The sequence below is a fragment of the Heteronotia binoei genome, chromosome 12 (assembly GCF_032191835.1).
Source record: "Heteronotia binoei isolate CCM8104 ecotype False Entrance Well chromosome 12, APGP_CSIRO_Hbin_v1, whole genome shotgun sequence".
Taxonomy (NCBI): Eukaryota; Metazoa; Chordata; class Lepidosauria; order Squamata; family Gekkonidae; genus Heteronotia; species Heteronotia binoei.
This window is the reverse complement of record NC_083234.1, coordinates 57,372,500-57,392,046: the sequence shown is the minus strand read 5'-3', so window position 1 is coordinate 57,392,046 and position 19,547 is coordinate 57,372,500. Positions and strand designations below refer to the sequence as shown.

Sequence of the window (19,547 nt, the reverse complement as noted above, 5' to 3'; positions counted from 1 at the left end):
CAGCTTCTCATGGTTAACGCCAGGTCAGTTCAAATAAGACAATGGATGCCATGATCGAGGAAGAAGGGCTCTGAGTTTATCATAATGGAGACCCAGCTAGATGAAGCAGAATTACCTGTTTTAGCCCAGGCCAGTACAGAAGAAACACACAGTCAGGAGAAAGAAGACCACCACCTTTTCTCAGGGTCCACTGTCCATTTGAATATGTATGTGCACTGCTGGGTGGCCAGCACAGTACAGGCAATGTGCTGTGGTTCCAACTTCCCCACTGCCTGAGAGCAACCCATGCTGAGCTGACAGATGTCTCAAAGGCTGTGCTGGGGGCCCTCTTATTATCCTGGAAGACATGCCGAGGCCCACTTACCGGGTGCATCCCAGGATTTCATGTGTAAGACATGCTTGGGCACAACACCCTGACACAAGCAAAGCATCAGAAGGGAATACAATATCATGTTTATTTAACTGCTCTGCAATTTCTCCTAAAGGTGACATTTAAAATGGATTGAGAATAACTGATTAAGCCAGAGTGAATGAAACCTGCTTGATTTGGCCTCTTACATTTCTCTTACTGGCCAGAGGTGGGGGGTATCTCAGGCCAGGATTGTGGGAATTTCAATACATTTTAACAATGAAGACAACAGAATTTATGGTTCGCATAAATTATGCACATGCTTGTTTTACAAAATTTATTCTAGCTTCGCTCACTGAAGCAAGCTCTGCCTGCTCATGAACTATAAATCATCTTCCGCCACCTCTTTGCTTTTTTACATTTTAACATTTTCGAAATCATTGTCCACATACTTCCAAGCATCTCTGTAAAACACAGGGCTAGAAACTTTATTTTAAAAACAAATTAAAGCCCAAGGTTTTCAGAAAATTGGATTTTGAAAGGATATTTATTTTGTGCATACATACAGCCTCATATTTGTTGCCTGCTGATGAAGCCTTAGGGCACGTATCTCCCCCCCCTCCCCCCCCGCCCAATCCTACCTAAACTTCACTGGATGACCACAGCTAATGCTACAGGCTGGAGGTGCCCTAACCAGCATTCACTGCACAAAACGGCGCAATCTAGTTGGAGACGGGGGCTGTGTTCTTCAGCATGCCAATTTTCGTACACACACAATTCCTATTCTTCAGGGTTTATAATAGGAAGATGCTATTAAGCCCAGCATGCAGCCGCAACAAAAGGCCTTTGCAAAAACGAAGGCAATTATTGGCCAAGAATCCGCAGTGCGACTCAGGCTCTTGGCTTCGTTATACTACAAGCAGAGCAATCTGTGTGTCCAAGCAGGCCCTGCAGGGAATCAGACCTGTGCAAATGATGGGATCGCCAAAAACCATCTCTTTCTTTGTAAGCCCTTACTGAAAGCTATTGAGCTCTGTCACACAACCTCTAGTCAGCTTTTATACAAATGCTGAGGTCCTGAAAACTCTACAAGTCATTGTTACAACAGTCCTGCAAGCATTAAGATAGACATAACATTCAAAGAGCAGTACAGTTGGTTTGAAAGAACCATCACCCTTTTGTCCAAAGCTCCTGAATAGCCATCTCTGCAAGTTTCCAGCATGCTCAGACTGAACAAAGGAAAAAACAAGACACAGAGGGTGCTACTGGCTAGTGTCTGTACTATCACCATATACCCTCCCATTAGAGTTGTTTACAGCTTTGCAAAATTTATAAGTGAATAAATATACATGCACTATTTTAAGGCAGAATGCCCACTTGAGATATGGGGAAAGTACACTGCTTCAAAATAGTTACAAAGCCAGGTTCACAATGTGGGTGAAGAGCCTCCTATGAATGATCTTCAAATCTTATCTATGGTTACCTTCCTTAAGTACAGAAATTAATTAAAATCACAGAATATCATGAAAACCATGAATTAAAATCTCAGAATACCAAGTCTTCTATCCAGTGGCAAATGTAGTCTGAATATTGAGATATTCACACATGCACAGTCATTAGATTTCTTATCTTCAGATCCTACAATGTGCTGAGCAAATAAAAACAGGTTTCCTACCTGTAACTGATGATCTTCGAGTGGTCATCTGTGCAGTCACACCGATGGGAGAAGGCGCCTGCGCCGATCACGATCGGTAAACCTCAAAGCTGCGGATTTCCGCGCCCCCGTCCCAGTGCGCATGCCCAGACGCCCCACTGCGCATGCCCACCGGGACGGGGAGCGGACATCCCGCCAGCTCCTTCTGACCGCTGCGTTAGCCCACAGATGGACCGACAGCAGAGGGGAAGGAGGGCGGGTAGTGTGACTGCACAGATGACCACTCGAAGATCATCAGTTACAGGTAGGAAACCTGTTTATCTTTTTCGTGGTCTCTGTGCATCACACCGATGGGAGACTAGCAAGCCAAGGTCCTACCTGGAGGAGGGAGCGACGGTCCATCAGGAAGAGACAGACTGCAACACAGCGCGGCCCACCGAAGAGTCCTGACGCCTCCTCAGGTCCAGCGCATAATGCGAAACGAAGGTATGCGCCGAGGCCCATGTGGCAGCCTTGCAGATGTCCGGAAGAGGGACCCCTCTCATGAAGGCCGTCAAGGCCGCCACAGCCCGCGTGGAATGGGCCCGGACTGGCCCTGGAAGCGGCGTCTTGCGGAGGAGGTAACAGAGTCGAATGGTCCCAGTAATCCATCCCGACAGCCGTTGAGACGAAATCCTCCGTCTCCGCGACGCGGATGCGTATGACACAAATAGTCGAGGGTCCCTCCGGGAGCCCTTCGTGAGATGGAGATAGAAGGACAGCGCCCGCTTGACATCCAGAGCGTGTAGCCGATGCTCAGAGTCCGACGCCGGGTTGGGAAAAAACACCGGCAAGCACAGATCAGCATTCAGATGAAATGGAGAGAGCACTTTCGGCAGAAAGGTTATATCAGGCCGAAGCACCACACCCTCCGGGGTGAAGCGCAAGTAAGGGTCATCACACCGGAGAGCCGCCAGCTCGCCCACCCTCCTGGCCGACGTGATCGGCACCAGAAAGGCCGTCTTCCAGGCTAAAAGATGAGGGGGACACGTGGCCATCGGCTCAAATGGCTTTGCCGTCAAGGATTTCAACACCAAAATTAGGTCCCAAGCCGGCGCCGGAACCTTGATAGTAGGGTACAGCCGGGTAATCCCCTTAAGGAACTTCTTTGTATCCGGATGAGCAAAGACGGAATATCCCTCCACCCGGGAATGCTCCGAGGAAACAGCCGCCAAGTAGACCCGGACGGAAGACACCGTCAGGTCCCCGTCCAGCAAGGACAAGATAAAATCAAAGATGACAGGCAAGCCTGCCCCGCGAGGCTCAACCCCAGCGTCCTCAGCAAACCGGACAAACCTCGCCCACTTATAGGCATAGGACTGCCTAGTAGAAGACTTTCTGCAGTTCAGTAGGACGAAGCGCGCCCGGTCCGATAACTGCGAGCGCTGAGGCGCCACGCCGTCAACTTCAAGTGCGGCACATCGTGGTGTAGGACCTGGCCCTGATGGGAAAGCAGAAGGTCCGGAGCCTGTGGGAAGTGATGAAGCTCCCCGTTGGCGAGGCGCAGAACTATCGGGAACCACTGCTGCCTCGGCCACCAAGGGGTGACCAGGATTCCCACCGGTCTGTCCCGCAGAATTTTGTGCACCACCCTGGTTATCAGAGGAATCGGGGGGAAAAGATAAACGCTGAGGTGGCTCCATGGAACCAGGAGTCCGTCCCCCAGAGACCCGGGGTCCGCTCCCCCCCTGCTGCAAAAAAGTTCGCACTTTTTGTTGTCTTGCGTTGCAAATACGTCCAATTGGGGAGTCCCCCAATGCCGGAACACTGGACTCAAGAACTCCCAGTTGAGCTCCCATTCGTGCAGGGAGGCCCCCCCTCGGCTGAGGAAGTCCGCCCGCACATTCAGCTCCCCGGGGAGATGGGTCGCGGCAATCGAAACCCCCAAGGTCTCGCATAACTCCCAGATGGTCACGGCAAGCAAACAGAGGCTGCGGGAGACCGTGCCCCCTTGTCTGTTCACATATGCCATGGCCGTTGTGTTGTCTGTTAGAATGGCCACCTAGTTGCCCCAAATCAATGACTGGAAGGACTGGAGAGCGTGGTATATGGCCAGCAATTCCAAGAAGTTGATGTGCCGGCGAAGATGATGGTCCGTCCAAGGGGCCCCCACGCAAAGACCCTGAGTGTGTGCCCCCCAACCCCAGAGGGATGCGTCCGTCGTAATCGTTACCGTCGGGGCCCGCCTCTGGAAGGGGACGCCCTCCGTCAGCCAACACTTCAGTCCCCAACAGTCCAGGGAGGCTACCACCTCCGGAGGGACGTGCAGTAGTCGAGAGAGGGGGTCGACATTGCACCGGAAAGCTCTCAGGAACCATAGTTGTAGCGGGCGCATGCGGAGTCTCGCTAGACCGATGACAGACGTAGTGGCCGCCGTAAGTCCCAACAGTCGCTGGACTTGCCGGGCTGACAAGGTAGGGTACTGGCGTACTGCGTGGACCATTCGCACAATGGCGTCCGCCCGATTCGGAGGGAGAAAAGCTCTGCAGACCGTAGTGTCCAGGATCGCCCCTATAAATTGCACCCTCTGAGAAGGGCAGAGGTGAGACTTTCCCCAATTGACCTGCAGGCCCAGGTTGGCCAAGAGAGTCACAGTGACGTCGATGTGCTGCAGGAGGAGCTCCCTGGAGTCCGCCACCAACAGCCAATCGTCGATGTACGGAAACACCGTTACCCCCTGCAGCCGCAGGTGGGCCGCCACGACCACCATAGTCTTGGTGAAGACTCTCGGGGCTGTACACAGGCCAAAGGGTAGGGCCCGATATTGGAAATGGTCCTCCCCTATGGCGAAGCGCAGGAACTGCTGGTGACTCGGAAGGATGGAAACGTGGAAATATGCATCCTTCAGATCCAACGTCGCCATCCAGTCGCCACAACTGAGAAGCGGCAGGATGTGCTGCAGGGACACCATGCGGAACCTGTCGCATTGAACGAAGAGATTTAGGGCCCGGAGGTCCATGATCGGCCGTAATCCCCCGTCCTTCTTCGGAACTGTAAAGTAACGGGAGTAAAAACCACGGCCCCGCTGGCCCAGAGGAACCACTTCGATAGCCCGTTTGCAGAGGAGAGATTGCACCTCTTCCTGGAGGGACGGGGAAGGTGGGGTATAAACAAAATGCGGGGTCCGGGGAAGACGAATGAACTCTATCCCGTACCCGTGTTGGATAACTGATAAGACCCAGAGGTCCGAAGTAATGCGGGACCATGCTGACAAAAAAGGGAAAAGACGGGTAGGATCCACAGCCGTGGATAGGCATGGGGCCGGGAGGCAGTCAAAGGCCCTGCTTCTGTTGTTTAGACCCCTTCTGTCTGGTCGACTGGGTCGAGGACGGTGAGTACTTGGGTTTAGCCTGATACTGCTGGCGAGGAAAAGCGGGCGACGGCTTCGTACGCCAGGACTGTTCCGGTGACTTGGAATACGGCTTCTTGGGCCACGGTTTCCATTGGCGCTTTTGAGGACGAGAGGTGGACACCCCCAAGTTTCTGGATGTCTTCATGCTCTTATCCAGCTCTTGGAGTACAGAGTCAGTGGTGGAGCTGAAGAGACCCGACCCGTCAAAGGGAAGGTCCTCAATAAAAGCCTGTGTGTCCGGCTGGAGCGCAGTGGACCGTAGCCAGGAATGGCGCCGCAGTGAGATGGCCGCCGTCAATGCCTTGGCACAGGTGTCCCCAGAATGTTTGGCCGCATTTAGTTGTTGCTTCGCCAACAGCATTCCTTCCTTCTGAAGCTTCTTCAGAGCACTCCTACTCTGATCCGGAAGGGTATGGAGAATTGTAGAGACCTGGTCCCATAAAGCGTACTGGTACCTGCCCATGCACGCCGAATAGTTGGCTATTTTTACGCCGAGGGAGCCCGTCGAATAAAGCCGTTGGCCCATTGAATCAAGCTTCCGGCCCTCCTTATCGGGGGTGTGTGTGTGGAGTGCGTCTTCTTAGCTTTGGACGAGGAAGACACAACCACAGAATTAGGCCTCGGATGGGTGTAAAGGAACTCTGCTGTGCTCTCTTGGATCCTATACATATGATCCAGACGTCGCGAAGACACTGGGGTAGAGGCCGGCTTGTCCCAAGAGGACTTTGCTATCTGCAGCATGACATTTGTGAGCGGAAGCGCCACCGCAGTTGACGTGTCCCTCTGGACAATGTCGAATATGCTGTCTGTGACTACCGGTTGCGGCTGTTCCGTGGTGAGGGACAATGACTGCGCCATTCGTCTGACCAAATCCCCGTAAGATTTTAAGTCCTCTGATGGGGAAATGGGGTGCTCGTCCGAAGTTTTGTCCGGCGGGGAAGGCACCTCAGGGGAGGAATCTTCCATCTCCTCCGGGGACGATTCCCGGTGCGATCGTGGAGATGCCGAATCCGAAGGGTTCCGCACCGGTGGCGACACCGGTGCCACCGGTTTGGTAACAAGCTCGGGAGCAGGCTTGGGGCGTTGTTCGACCTCGGGTGGTTTCGGTACCGAGACCGGTGCCGATGGGGCCGATGCCGACGCTGACCGCTTCGGGGTATGGTAGGACGTCCGAGAGCGATACGACGTTTCCGACCGCTGGTCCCACTCCAATTGTTTGGGGGGGAGCCATGGAAAAGGTGGTGGCATGGAATACGCTCCATACAGGTACTGCCATTGGCGCTGGTCCCAAGGCACATGAGTCACAGGTCGATCTGGGGAGTGAGCGTCATCACGGTGTGGAGAACGGATGCCGAAGGGTCGATCCCGACCGGTGTCCCATCGATCCCGCAGTGGGCTTCGGGGGCTTCGGGGTCCTTGGCCCTGGTGTGAGGCGGCCCGTCGGACTTTTGTCGAGTTTGAGAGGCTGCGCCGACTCGATCTCGGAGTCTGAGTCCGATATGACGAGCTGGGTGGACATTGACGAAATCGGGGGGGTTTTCCGATGCACCGGCGACGCGAAGAGCTTCAGCGGGGGAACGACCCGCGTCGGTGCCGGGGGCGATTCAGGAGAAATCTGTAGTGGAGGCTTAGAATGTTTGGCTTTATCGGCCTTCTTAGCCTTCTTAGCCTTTTCCGCGTGCTCTCCAGCGTCATCCTTGTGCCGTTTGGCAGGCACAGAGGGTTCCGCGGCGGAAGCCGAGCCCGAACGTTTTAGGGGGCGATCGGCATCGGTTGGAGCTCGATCGGCGTCGACAGTTTTCGATGTCGACGGTTCGATGGGCGCAGTGGCCTGCTCCTCCGCCATTTTCTTGGGGGTAAGCGCCTGCTCCATCAGCGCTGCAGCCAGTCTCGCAGCCCTATTCTTCCTAGTTTGTTTAGAAAAACGGGCACAATGTCCGCAAGACTCTGGCTTGTGGTGCTCCCCTAAACACCATAAACACAGCGAGTGTCCGTCGGGTGGTGCGATTTTGCTACCGCACTTAGAACACCAGCGGAAAAAACCCCACCGCCTTTCCATGCGAGGACAAAGGCGGGAAGGGAAACAAGCGGGAGGGGGGGGGGAAAGAACCACCCGGCGGGTGGAAGGAAAAACACACGCCCCACACTCCCGAAAAAAACAATCCTAACTATCTAACTAACTTACACTATAACTAACACTAACTACACTAATATATACAGCTATTAACAAATCGAACGAAGTTCACCGACCGTAGCCTATGGATCGACTGATCAGCGCGGCGGTCAGAAGAGAACTGGCGGGATGTCCGCTCCCCGTCCCGGTGGGCATGCGCAGTGGGGCGTCTGGGCATGCGCACTGGGACGGGGGCGCGGAAATCCGCAGCTTTGAAGTTTACCGATCGTGATCGGCGCAGGCGCCTTCTCCCATCGGTGTGATGCACAGAGACCACGAAGAAGATCTTCTAGTAAATAACTTTTAAGATTCAACGGTACAAGGATGAGAGAGACTCATACCACACCCTCTTCCTCTAGAAATAAGAAAGAGGTGGGGCCAGTACAGTTAGGGCCAACTAAATGATACCACATCCCATGTGGATATGGCACCATTTTAGAGTTTAACTTTTCAGAACACCACAGGGGCTTGATCCTTCTGGGAACCATGGCATGGGGGGCTGAGGGGCTCCTTATCTTCCCCTGGCGCTATTTTCAAGAGACAGAATGGCAGCCCTTTCAGCTCAGGAAAACAGGGGAGAGGAGGAACCTCTGATTCCCTCTTTCCATGGTCCCACAGAAGCATTAGGCCTCTGAAGCATTAAAAAAAAATGAAATGGTGCCACATCCCCACTTGGTAACATGGAATTGTCTAGTTTACCCCTTACACTGCTCTTCAAAGGCATCCTGAGAGGCTCCAAAGATCAAGATAACAATTGGGGCAAACTGTCATAACCCCCCTCAGCATGGAACACAGGGAAGGAGAAAGGCTTGTTCCTGATCTCATACTGGTCTCCAGAGGGAAACCAAATGCCTCTAAAGCACACCACTGCATCAGGCAGAACACCTCTGGGAGTAAACACAAATCTTGGCTAGCTGCTACAAATGAAGGGGAAAGTTGGAAGCCCCTGCTTTTACCACTTGACTTCTCAGTACTTTAGAGCACAAACATTTTAAGAACTAGGGTCAGTCTGACAAATTTATCAGGCACTCCAATATTACCTACAACTCTGTATCTCAGCTGAAGAATTTTTTAGAAATAGAATGAACTATATACCATTAAACTACTTCAATGTGCTGGGGGGCATTTTTGAAAAAACCCACCCAAGAAAGCTTGCAAAACAGCAGAAAGGCTTTCCCTTCCCTTGATCTTAATGTGCAGATTTTTGGAGTTGCTTTTTTTTAAACACATGGGGGCCAATCATTCACCTGTAGCATGACACAGCAGCACCTCTTCATGATTCTACTATGTTGTTCTGTTGAATTTGCAAGCCAACTTGTATGAAATGGACTGGCAAACTTTGTACCACTTCAGGCTGCATATTAAAGTGCCGAGAGAAAGCAGATAGCCTGGAGACCATGGATCCCTACATGTACAAATGCCATATAGGATAGTAACTACAGTCAGGGACGGAACTGAGAGAGATCAAGCAGAAAAGCTAACAGGATCCAGCCTGTTAGAAAAGGCTTAGTACACTCCATCCTTGATTTTAAATATTCGTATCCAAACTGCATCTAGTTTTTAAGTAGAAATGACAGCCTCCAAGTGGGACCTGGGGATCCCCTGGAATTACAGCTCATCTCCAGATGACAGAGGTCAGTTTCCCCAGAGAAAACGGATGCTTTGGAGGGTGGACTCTGTGGCATTGTACCCCACTGAGGTCCCTGTCCTCCCTTAACTCCATCTTCAGTTTTCCAGAAGTTTCCCAATCTGGATCCAGCAACCCTAACCCCACCCCCCCATCAGTGGCCACAAGGGACCCAGCAACCCTATTTTCAAGGCAGGCTTACAGCAACAGTAGTCCAATAAAAACAGAGGTTTAGTTGAGGAAGTCTATTATTAAGTGCTGCTTAAGCACACATAGTGCTTTAACACGGTGCTTGAAGAATAACAATGTTGGTACCACACAAGTGCTTCTTGCATTTGCTGTTCTACTGCATAAAGGGATTTGGGGTTTTTTTTGCATACTCTCATGCAGCTCATATTCGTTCCAATAGGGTTTTCTCATGAAAACTTCATAATAAATATCGATATACATTTAGCACATTTCAATCTTCTTGACCTGCAGGTCTCAATTCAACAAATAAACCTCATATGGAAACTCCAGCAAGAAATTGCTGAATCTAGATTTGTTAAAAGGTTTTATGCTAGCCTACCCCAGTTTGGAAAAGACTTTGGATTTCTTTCCTGTTAGGAGTTTTAACTATTTTAGCAAAATCTGTAAACAGGGATGCGATTCCCCAGCTGGGGGCAGGGGATCCCCCAGTTTCTTGGGCTCCTGCCCACCACTGGCCAGCTGACTGAAGAGAGGAAATCCCACCCCCAAATGCAACATGCTGACATCATGTGTAAGTTACATCATGTCGGCAACATTCTGTTTTTTGGGCAAAACTCTATGGTTTGAGGGTGATTTTATCAGTTTTGCCTAAAAAGCAGGGCATCGCCATGTAATGTTGCTGATATGATGACATCACTTCCATGTGACATGGGCATATTGCAGTGCCCTGACCCCACTCCTGGAAAGTCCCTTCCCTTCCCCTCCCCTGCCACCGCAATCATCAGACCTGGCAACCCTACCTGGAAAGCTCCACACATTATAGGTGTTAACTTCACCATCATCATATACCTTTATTGGCATATCTAGGTGTTAACTAGCTAAACAAAGGTAATGAATGGTGTCTTTCTTGATTAGATTTGAACTTTATATAATTACATTTCACCCTCAACCTCCTGCATTTCACAGTCCCTTAACCCTGCTTTTTTTTATCATGCCTCTATGAACAAGGATCCGTGCATTTGTACCTGAAGTAGCAAAGTCTAGGCCACAGAATCTTATGCTAAAATAAAATGTTGTTAGTCTTTAATGTGCCACAAGATTTCCTATTTATTGTCCCTCCAACTTGTCTCTTTTTCTAGGTTTCTCTTAAGAAGAACTAGTATGGGTGAAGTAGAAGAGTAGCAAAGACCATTATTAGGAGGAAAAGGATTTTATTGCTTTAAATACTTTATGGATTTAATTCATGCTATGTGACCTTAACAGACCGCAACTAAAACCTGAGGAACAAGAAAAATAGGAGGGGACTTTTTGCCCCTTGAAGGCATCCCTTCTCCCACAGATCAATGTGTATGCTTGCTGCCCAAATTCCAATCAATGTCCAAATTCAGCTACCTGAGTTGGCTGTTTCACCTGGCCTCATGATAGGGAATTAAGGAAGGAATCAGTATTTGGGACACAAAAAATTAAAGCTTCACTAGAGTCACCTTGGCAAAAGCAGGGAAGGAACAGAACACAGATTCAGTATGATAAGTAGTGTGTGTGTGGGGGGGAGATGTCTTCAATGCACACCTCCTAACTCCTGTCGACAGAGCAGCAACAGGGCTGATCAGTATCTTGCTTTTCATTAATTCAGTTCCAGCTTTCCAGTGCAGCTATAGCAACAGCAAGTGGGTATGCAGTATTTCTCTCCCCTCACCCACATGGCACTTTCTGAATGTTATCTCATCTATTACCCAGAAGCCTCTACACAGGAAGGTAGGAGGTTGCTTCCATTTTTCTTTTCTTTTTTTTTAAATACTGGAACAAGAACTGGCCCAAGGTTGCAGAAGCAGCTTATGGGAAAAGAATTTTGGCGCTGAGCTCTCTCATTAGCACACTTTTAATGTGACAATCTGGGAATATTCTGTCTTTCAAAAAAAAATCACACTTGCTAAATTATGAATAAAAATCAGTGACTGGCCAAGGACAACCAATCTTAATGTTCCATCCCCTTCCTTATATTACTCCTTTGACACACTGAGCATAAACAGAGAAATACATAAGCAAAGGCAATATAAAAGGAGCTGCCCAGCTGCTCAGGTAGCTGGGGAAGCTGTTATGGTCAATACTTTGTTGTAACTGAGCTATTTTGGGCCACTACCAACAGGAGGGGTCCAGCCTGATGCTGAGTTAACTGCACTTCTGGTTTCTAACCAGGACTTTTTTTCTGGGGGAATGCAGCAGAACGGAGTTCTGGAACCTCTTTGTGGAGACAAAATTCTCAAGAAATGTTTAAAAGTTCATGAGGGGCACCTGCATGTTTCTCCTTCATCTCCCCTTTTGAGAGTTCCAGCACCTCTTTTTCCAGAAAAAAAGCCCTGGTTCCAGCTGAATGCAGCTCTCTGAGTAAAGCCAGTGATGTTTTATAGAGTTTGCACTATAGAGATACAATGAGTAGAACATTTACCCTCATCCAAGTCATGGTCCAAGGGTGACCTGGAAAGCAGAAACAGCCCTTGAAAGGACCCCATCTGCCTGGATGAGAAGGAAGAAGGGTCTACCCCCCTCCCAGAGTTCCCCCCCCTTACAGTGGGAGAGAAAAGGTGCATGCTTTTCACAGCTTCTACTTGATTTACACCTGCCTATATTGTGCAGGGCTGCTGGCTGGTGGCTGCAGCAGCTCCCACCTACCTTGCATGGGAAGGCGACCACCGGCTTGTGGTTCCAACTCGTATTCACCTACTTCATGCTGTGCCATGCCAATTTGGGGCAGCCCCTCAGGACTTTCCCTAGTGGCCTTAATGGCTAATCTGCCCCCGTTAAGGTTCATCCAAATGGTAATGCAGAATTCACTACTAGATGTTCAGAGATGCAGGACACATCATTCTACTCTTCTCTTAGACGAAAATGCTAGGTAGGCAAAGCCTAGGTCAGCCCATCCTAATTTTTCATTGGGCAAACAATGCAAATGTCACTTTGCATGAAGAACTCCAAGTCTGATTCACTAGGGACAAGTGTTAGTTACAAAACAGAGCAAAAGGTTTGGGAAATGGAAGAGCAGAGGCTGGGATTCTCCTCACAACCAGACTGTTCCTATTTACTTCAGCTGGCCCTTCCCATTACAGCAGTGCCTTTCCATTCCACAAAGAAGCTAAAATGAGAAAACACTGTGGGGAGGATGAGTCCAGTAGATTGTAAAATAGTTCCCTAAGCAGGCAAAGAGCACAAGACCCATAAGTCTGAATAGTCAATCACAGACAGGGCTTCTAAACAAAGATCCTGAAACACTGGTGGAATCTTAGCGCTTACGACAAAAAAATTCTAACTAAAATGAAACTTCAAATAAACATATGAACATATGAAGCTGCCTTATACTGAATCAGACCCTCGATCCATCAAAGTCAGTATTGTCTTCTCAGACTGGCAGGACTCTCCAGGGTCTCAAGCTGAGGTTTTTCACACCTATTTGCCTGGACCGTTTTTTTGGAGATGCCAGGGATTGAACCTGGGACCTTCTGCTTCCCAAGCAGATGCTCTACCACTGAGCCACCGTCCCTCCCCATGCTCCTATGATTTTTTTGAACATCTCAGTGGCCATTTTCTTATTTGATTTGATTTATTGGCCGGCCTTCCCAAAGAATAGGGCTCAGGGCAGCTTACATCAGGGACACATACAATGAGTAGTAAAAATTAAAACAACATCAAAACACTAAAAAAATCACCAGTAGATCAATGTAATATCCAGATGATGAAAATAAATTTGTATCCATCAGCCCCCTGGATGGTGGGGATATAAAAGAATGAGGAGGGAAGTAGTGGTGGGGGTATGAGAATGCCAGACCGTCACTGTTCTCAACTAAACACCCGATGAACATCTGTGTCTTGCAAGCCCTACAGGAAGGTATCAGATCCCAAAGGGTGCAGATATTCTCAGGCAGAGAGTTCCACCAGGCAGGGGCCAGGGCTACGAAGGCCCTACGAAGGCTGCCCTAGCTAAGGACAGCCAATTTTCTCTTGGGCCGGGGACCACCAGACAGTTCTTATTACTAGAGCATAATGTTCTTCCAGGAGCATACTGAGAAAGGCAGTCCCGAAGATATGTGGGTCCCTCCCTGACCACTAAAAGCCTTAAAGTTCAAAACTAGAACCTTGAACTGGATCCAATGCTCCACTGAAGGCATGTGCAGCTCACACAGCACAGGCTGAGACACAATGGGGTTTCTCTGTTTATGAAAGCACCCGCCTCACTTTAGAGTCCTTTCCCCTTGTCCTTCAACATGAGGTACTTGTTGCAACCCCTTCCTCCCCCACAAGCCCTCCTGCTTGTTACTTTAATAAGCGGTACTTCCATTCTCAGGAGAAATTTTTTTAAAATTCTACACCAATGAAAGCTAAGTTCTTTGAGCTGTGTACAAGATAGGAATCAAGGACGTTTGCATAATCTGTTCTGCCCCGACACCCACAAAGAGATGCTTGAAAACACACAGGAAAAGCTTGCTGAAGTCCAAGAAGCCAAAGGATGGATGAAAATGACTTCTGGAGTTTGGGGAAACAGGACTCCTATGACCCCTGTGCAGCTATTTGCCCCTTCTGCCTGACTGATGCAATTAATTCTGTTAAACATTGCAGCATTTTGAGAAATATGTATATTTGCATAATTTATACACATCACAAAACCTGGAGTGCCTGGGTGCAGAATTTTCAGAAGCTGTTTTAAATATACACGCCTTCTTTAAAGCGTCTGAAGCCCACTGACCTTAAGCCATTGAAAAGCTGTTTGGATTTATCCAGCAGGTAACAGAAGTCTGTGACAGTTTTCCTCTCTCCCTGAGGGATGTCATCCTCCCCACCGCCCGTCGACATGGTTTCTTTCAGGGCAAACTCAGTCCTAGGAAAGGGGAAAAAAGGACAAAAATCTACATTAGCCATGGATGGCAGGAGGTTCAGAACAAATGCTGCAGCTGGGGCTCTGGCACGTACAGTGTCACAAGGATGAAGAACAGAGGGGGGGAGGAACCACACACGGTTTCCCCCACCCCAGAGACTTACTAAAATCCACACAAAGAAAGAGTAGTTGAGTGAGTGTGTACACATACACCAACATGTTTGGTTTTCTTTCCCTCCATCTATTACTGAATTGTATGATCAGAATGGCTAAGACTGCTCAATCTTTTTGTTGTTGTTTAAATCAGATTTGTGCACAGACCCAAGATACTTACTATGTCAGAGCTGTTAATCTCACGATTACCAATGCTATAGGTTTACCCAACAGAAGGGCTATATGGGGGGTGGGGAGAGAACATCACAGCTGCTTGCCACAGCAGTTAGAACCACATCCCATGCGGTAAACAGCAATCCACACCTTCTTCCCCTTAATTAAAACTGGAGGCAAATTTCACAAGATGGCTAAGAGTTAAAGGTGCAGAAAAGACCACTGATAAACCCCTTTTGCCCTGCAAGCAACAGAGTTGGTGAGGCACACAAACTGAGTAATGTGCATCTAAGAATGAATCCAAGTGATTCATGTAAACAAACCAAGTCACATACTAGCTTTCTTTATTGAAAATATTGCCAATAATGTAATGGATGAACAATTTCACCATTCTCCACAACGAGGCTGCCATTCAGCTGCACAATGATAGTTAAGACTAAGGCCCAGCTCACCCAAGGAGAATGGAGTAGGGAAAAGGTAGCACAGTCCTGTGGCAGCAGCATCCTGCACGTTTTTTAATATAAATAATGCCTTTGGCTGAAGCTTTCCCAGACCTCACCAGACCCATGGTCAAGCTCAGAGATCTTTTGTGCTGCCCCCAGAGTCAGACTCTTGCAATCCAGCATGAGCCAGTGGGCAGCACAATGAGTCATCAATAGGCATCTAGTAAATTCACATTCAAGGGTAAATGGTACAAGAGTTACAGAGTTCTAAGGGCAGTGATTAAACCAATGTAAACTCTGCTAAAATTGCTTTGGTAAGAAATGATGCTGCCGGCCATCTTACTGGTCTTTGTTTCTCTTTAATTACCTGTGAGGAGCCCGCAATCATTGCTCAAAACGAGGTGGTTGCCAACAAGTTGAGGAGTGCCAATCAGCAGGTAATGTGATTGCCAATTTTGTTTCAAGCGTTATGCGGAACACAGGCTCCTTTCCTGACCAGCAGTGCTATGACTAGAAGGTTTGATTTTGTTCATTTTATTTAAAAAATTTTTGTCCTTTTCCAACCCTTGATTTTATTCATTTTTGAAAAAATAAAATGGTTTTCTTCCTCCAACCCAGATTCTATCTCCCATGCCAAAACCATTATTTACTTTGCACAGGTTATATACAAATGAAGACAACTGCCCAGAGTTCCTTAACACACTTGTTTACATGCCAACATGTCCCAAATCAGCCTTGCCTACAAAACTGTATCTTGTCACACCGAATAGATTCTAATGCGCTGTGATGGATTCCTCCAGGCCACACAGTCCTACTGGCGGCACAGCTTTCCTGAAGCCCATGTTTCAGTGGGAACTTACTCCCCACTTCCAGAAAAAATAAAGGCAGACAGTATTGTCAGAAGGCCTGGAGAGAGCCAGCAGAGAGACTGTCATGCCTATGGGCATCATTCATTTTGAATTATTGGGGAAGGGGAGAGAGAGAGAATGAATAAGGAATGTAGGTATGACCTACAAAAGCTGCAGAGAAACCTTTAGCCTACAAGAGTACAACAGCAGAAAATGGTAACCGGGGACAATTTTTAGAGGAAAATGGACAAGTCTTTCTGAGGCCTGAAGAAAGGGCCTTGAATTCATGCATTACATTTATTGGTTTGCAATATTTGTAGTCCAGTTCCCAACTAGAACATTACCAACCAGAATAATGAAATGTAAAAATCTTTAAATATAAATGTGATATTAATAAGCAGTTTTTAAAAGCAAAAAATTCTCAGTGTCTGCATGCCTGGCAGAACAAAGAAGTCTTCATCTGCCTTTGAAAAGACAACAAGAAAAACACAAAAAATGACTTTTGGTGGAAGAGGGGAAGAATCACATTCCATACCTCTGAGGCCACTGTAGAAAAGACATTGCTTCTGATAAAGGACCACCCTAGGGGTCCCTAGAAGATGTAGCCACACTGACAGATCTTAAAATGGTGGGGGTCATATAGGAGAATACTAAGGGTCCAACAATACTAAGGGTCCAGACCAGATAGTGCTTCAACAGGTCAAACACACCAACTGGTCTTGGGCTCAGAAAAGAACTGGTAACCAATAGAGGTATTACATTTGTTCTGAAAAAATGTCCTTGCCAACTCCACCCAACCTGTGATAGATGGCATTTTCCATACCATCATGCAGCCCCACATTTCCATGCCTTCTTCTCCGAAGTTTAAAACTGTATTTTAAGTCTTTAAGGAGGGAGTTTTTTCAGGTAGGAAGGCAGCAGCAGTGGTCCCCCATCTTCTCTATAACAGGAGATAACAGCATAGGTATCTAGGCCCCCCACCAAGTCACTTGTCAGTCATATTCCTGCCAGAAGGCAGGAACATCAGAATAGGAATACCTTGTCCCCCACCTGTAGCTCAGCAGCTGGACTCTTCAGAATGGTATGCACTATGAGTTCTGTGGTGCAGAGTGTTAAAGCTGCAGTACTGCAGTCCTAAGCTCTGCTCACAACCTGAGTTCGATCCCAGGCAGAAGCTGGGTTTTCAGGTAGCCGGCTCGAGGTTGACTCAGCCTTCCATCCTTCCAAGGTCATTAAAATGAGTACCCAGCTTGCTGGGGGGAAAGTGTAGATGACTGGGGAAGGCAATGGCAAACCACCCCGTAAAAAGTCTGCCATGAAAATGTTGTGAAAGCAATGTCACCCCAGAGTTGGAAACAATTGGTGCTTGCACAGAGGACCTTTCCTTTCCTTTTCATGAACTATGAAAAGATTCACATGTTTCCATCCACGCTCACACACACTCTTCTGACTAAGAAATAAGCAAACAAAAAATGTTCATGGGTGGTGGGGAATTAAGCACCTTCCCTTAAACGATCTCCTGCAAAGTCTCCCATTAGTGTTACCTAGCGAACACCAAGTAAACCCACAGATCTGGCCACAGAACCTTTTATCTCTGTGTTTTAAAAGGGGGGGGGGAAGGGGGGTTGAAGACAGAATGAAGAACACCAAATCTGACTGTGATTGAATAAGCAAGTAAACAAGATGGCACAAACAAGCCACTGGAAGAAGGAACAGATGGAGGAATGGCAAAGCAGACAAAACAGTAAGAGTGGGGGGCAACGAAAATGAGCAAACTGAGAAAATGCCAGTTTCCTTGCCTCAGACAGAAAAGCAAAACTAAAAAAAAAAAGGCATACAAAGCAGGCTAAAAATATCCAGATGCAGAAGGGAAAATGGGGCACCCAGGAAGAGAAAGCAGAAGAGAATCAAACCCAAAAGGATAGTGAAAAAGTGTTCTGCAAGGAGAGAGCTTCAAAGCAGCAAACATACCCAGGACTGAATAGATGGCCCTGAACATAAAAATACCCAGGTTTTTGTGCAGAAAAAAGCTGAATTATATGACCCAAATCAAACTCATTTACATGTGCTTGTTCATTCCTTGTATTTCTGCTAGTTATGGGGAAAACTAATGAGGAAAAGAAAAATTAAGACCATACAAGGCTTAATCAAAAAGTTCACTGTCAGAATCAGCAAATGGAGGTCCCAGGGCCAAATCTAGCCATCCAAGTAGTGCTGACTGTCCTACCAGTTGCTTACACCAGAGGCAAAAGGAGCAAGAGGGCAAACTGGTAGCTGTGGCTACAGTTCTTGCTGGCAATGTACTAGAGGAGGGCTAACTCCCCACCCAGGTGTCCTTCCCATAAGATGTGTTACTGTTGCACAGCCACCCATGGATATCTAATCACACTGTTTTAATCATCAAATGGTAACCAGTTTTCCAAGTACATAATGCCCACCAGCAATAAAAACCCCTTATTATCAAAGTACACAATATCAGTTTTCAGAGTGGATTAGGGCTGCCAACCCCCAGGTGGAGGCAGGGGATCCCCCGGTTTGGAGGCCCTCCTCCCGCTTCAGGGTCATCAGAAAGCAGGGGGAGGGAAAGGAAATGTCTGCTGGGAACCCCATTATTCCCTATGAGATTTATTCCCATAAAGAATAATGGAGAATTGATCCGCGGATATCTGGGGTTCTGGGAGAGCTGTTTTTTTAGGTAGAGGCACCAGATTTTCAGTATAGCATCTAGTGCCTCTCCCCAAAGTACCCTCCAAGTTTCAAAAAGATTGGACCAGGGGGTCCAATTCTATGAGCCCCCAAAGAAGGTGCCCCTATCCTTCATGATTTCCTATGGAAGGAAGGCATTTCAAAGGTGCGCGGTCCCTTTCAATGTGATGGCCAGAACAACCTTTGGAGTTCAATTGTGCTTGTTTCAACCTTGCTCCTGGCTCCACCCCCAAAGTCTCCTGGCTCCACCCCCAAAGTCCCCAGATATTTCTTGAATTGGACTTGGCAACCCTAGAGTGGATACTAATTTCCTTCAGTTATTACCAACTTCCTCCAGTTAGTACTAAGCCATAGTGAACACTGTGAATCACATTTCAAATTTTAAGATACTACCCTGTAAAGCAGACAGACGGCAGCTGATCTCAGGCCACCTAGGGCCTCAGTGACAGAGTGTACACTTTGCATGGGGAGGATCACCATTCAATTTCAGAAACCTCCCATAAAGGATATTAACAAGCAGGACTCCTGGAGACCATTCTATGTCCAAGATACTGGTGAGCCAAAGTGGACTGTGCTGAGCTCAGAATAAGGCAGGTTCATAGGAAGCATTGGCCTGGGCAACCCCATCTGACTCTTCAGGGCCCTCAAGTTCCTACGCAAAGTCCTACCACAAGAGCTTAACATTCAGTTAACAAATCAAAAACACTGATGATGATTCATGTTTCTACACTGAACTTCCACAAAGTGTCTAAAGGTGCAAACCTACACTCAAACGAAGCTTGAAAAATCTGATATAAGCAGATAAGCAGTTTTAAACCCCCTTTGGAGAGAGTATACATTCAAGCAATTCTAAAGAATCTGGCCTGTGAGGAAGGCTCCCTGTTGAGAAAGGTGCACATAGAGCAGGCTGATGAGGATGCAGCTGCATCACCTTTCGTAAAAGGAAAACACAACAGCTAACATTGAAGCATATGAT

At 48.0% G+C, this 19,547-nt stretch overlaps 1 protein-coding gene across 1 annotated transcript in view; it reads right to left on the bottom strand.

The window, feature by feature from the left end:
• SCAI (suppressor of cancer cell invasion) overlaps positions 1-19,547 on the bottom strand; it is an 87,981-nt gene that overhangs the window by 33,337 nt on the left and 35,097 nt on the right. Inside the window, exon 3 of the mRNA XM_060250788.1 lies at positions 14,119-14,250. Within this exon, the coding sequence (XP_060106771.1) occupies positions 14,119-14,250 (132 nt within the window). The remainder of the gene's footprint in view (positions 1-14,118; positions 14,251-19,547) is intronic.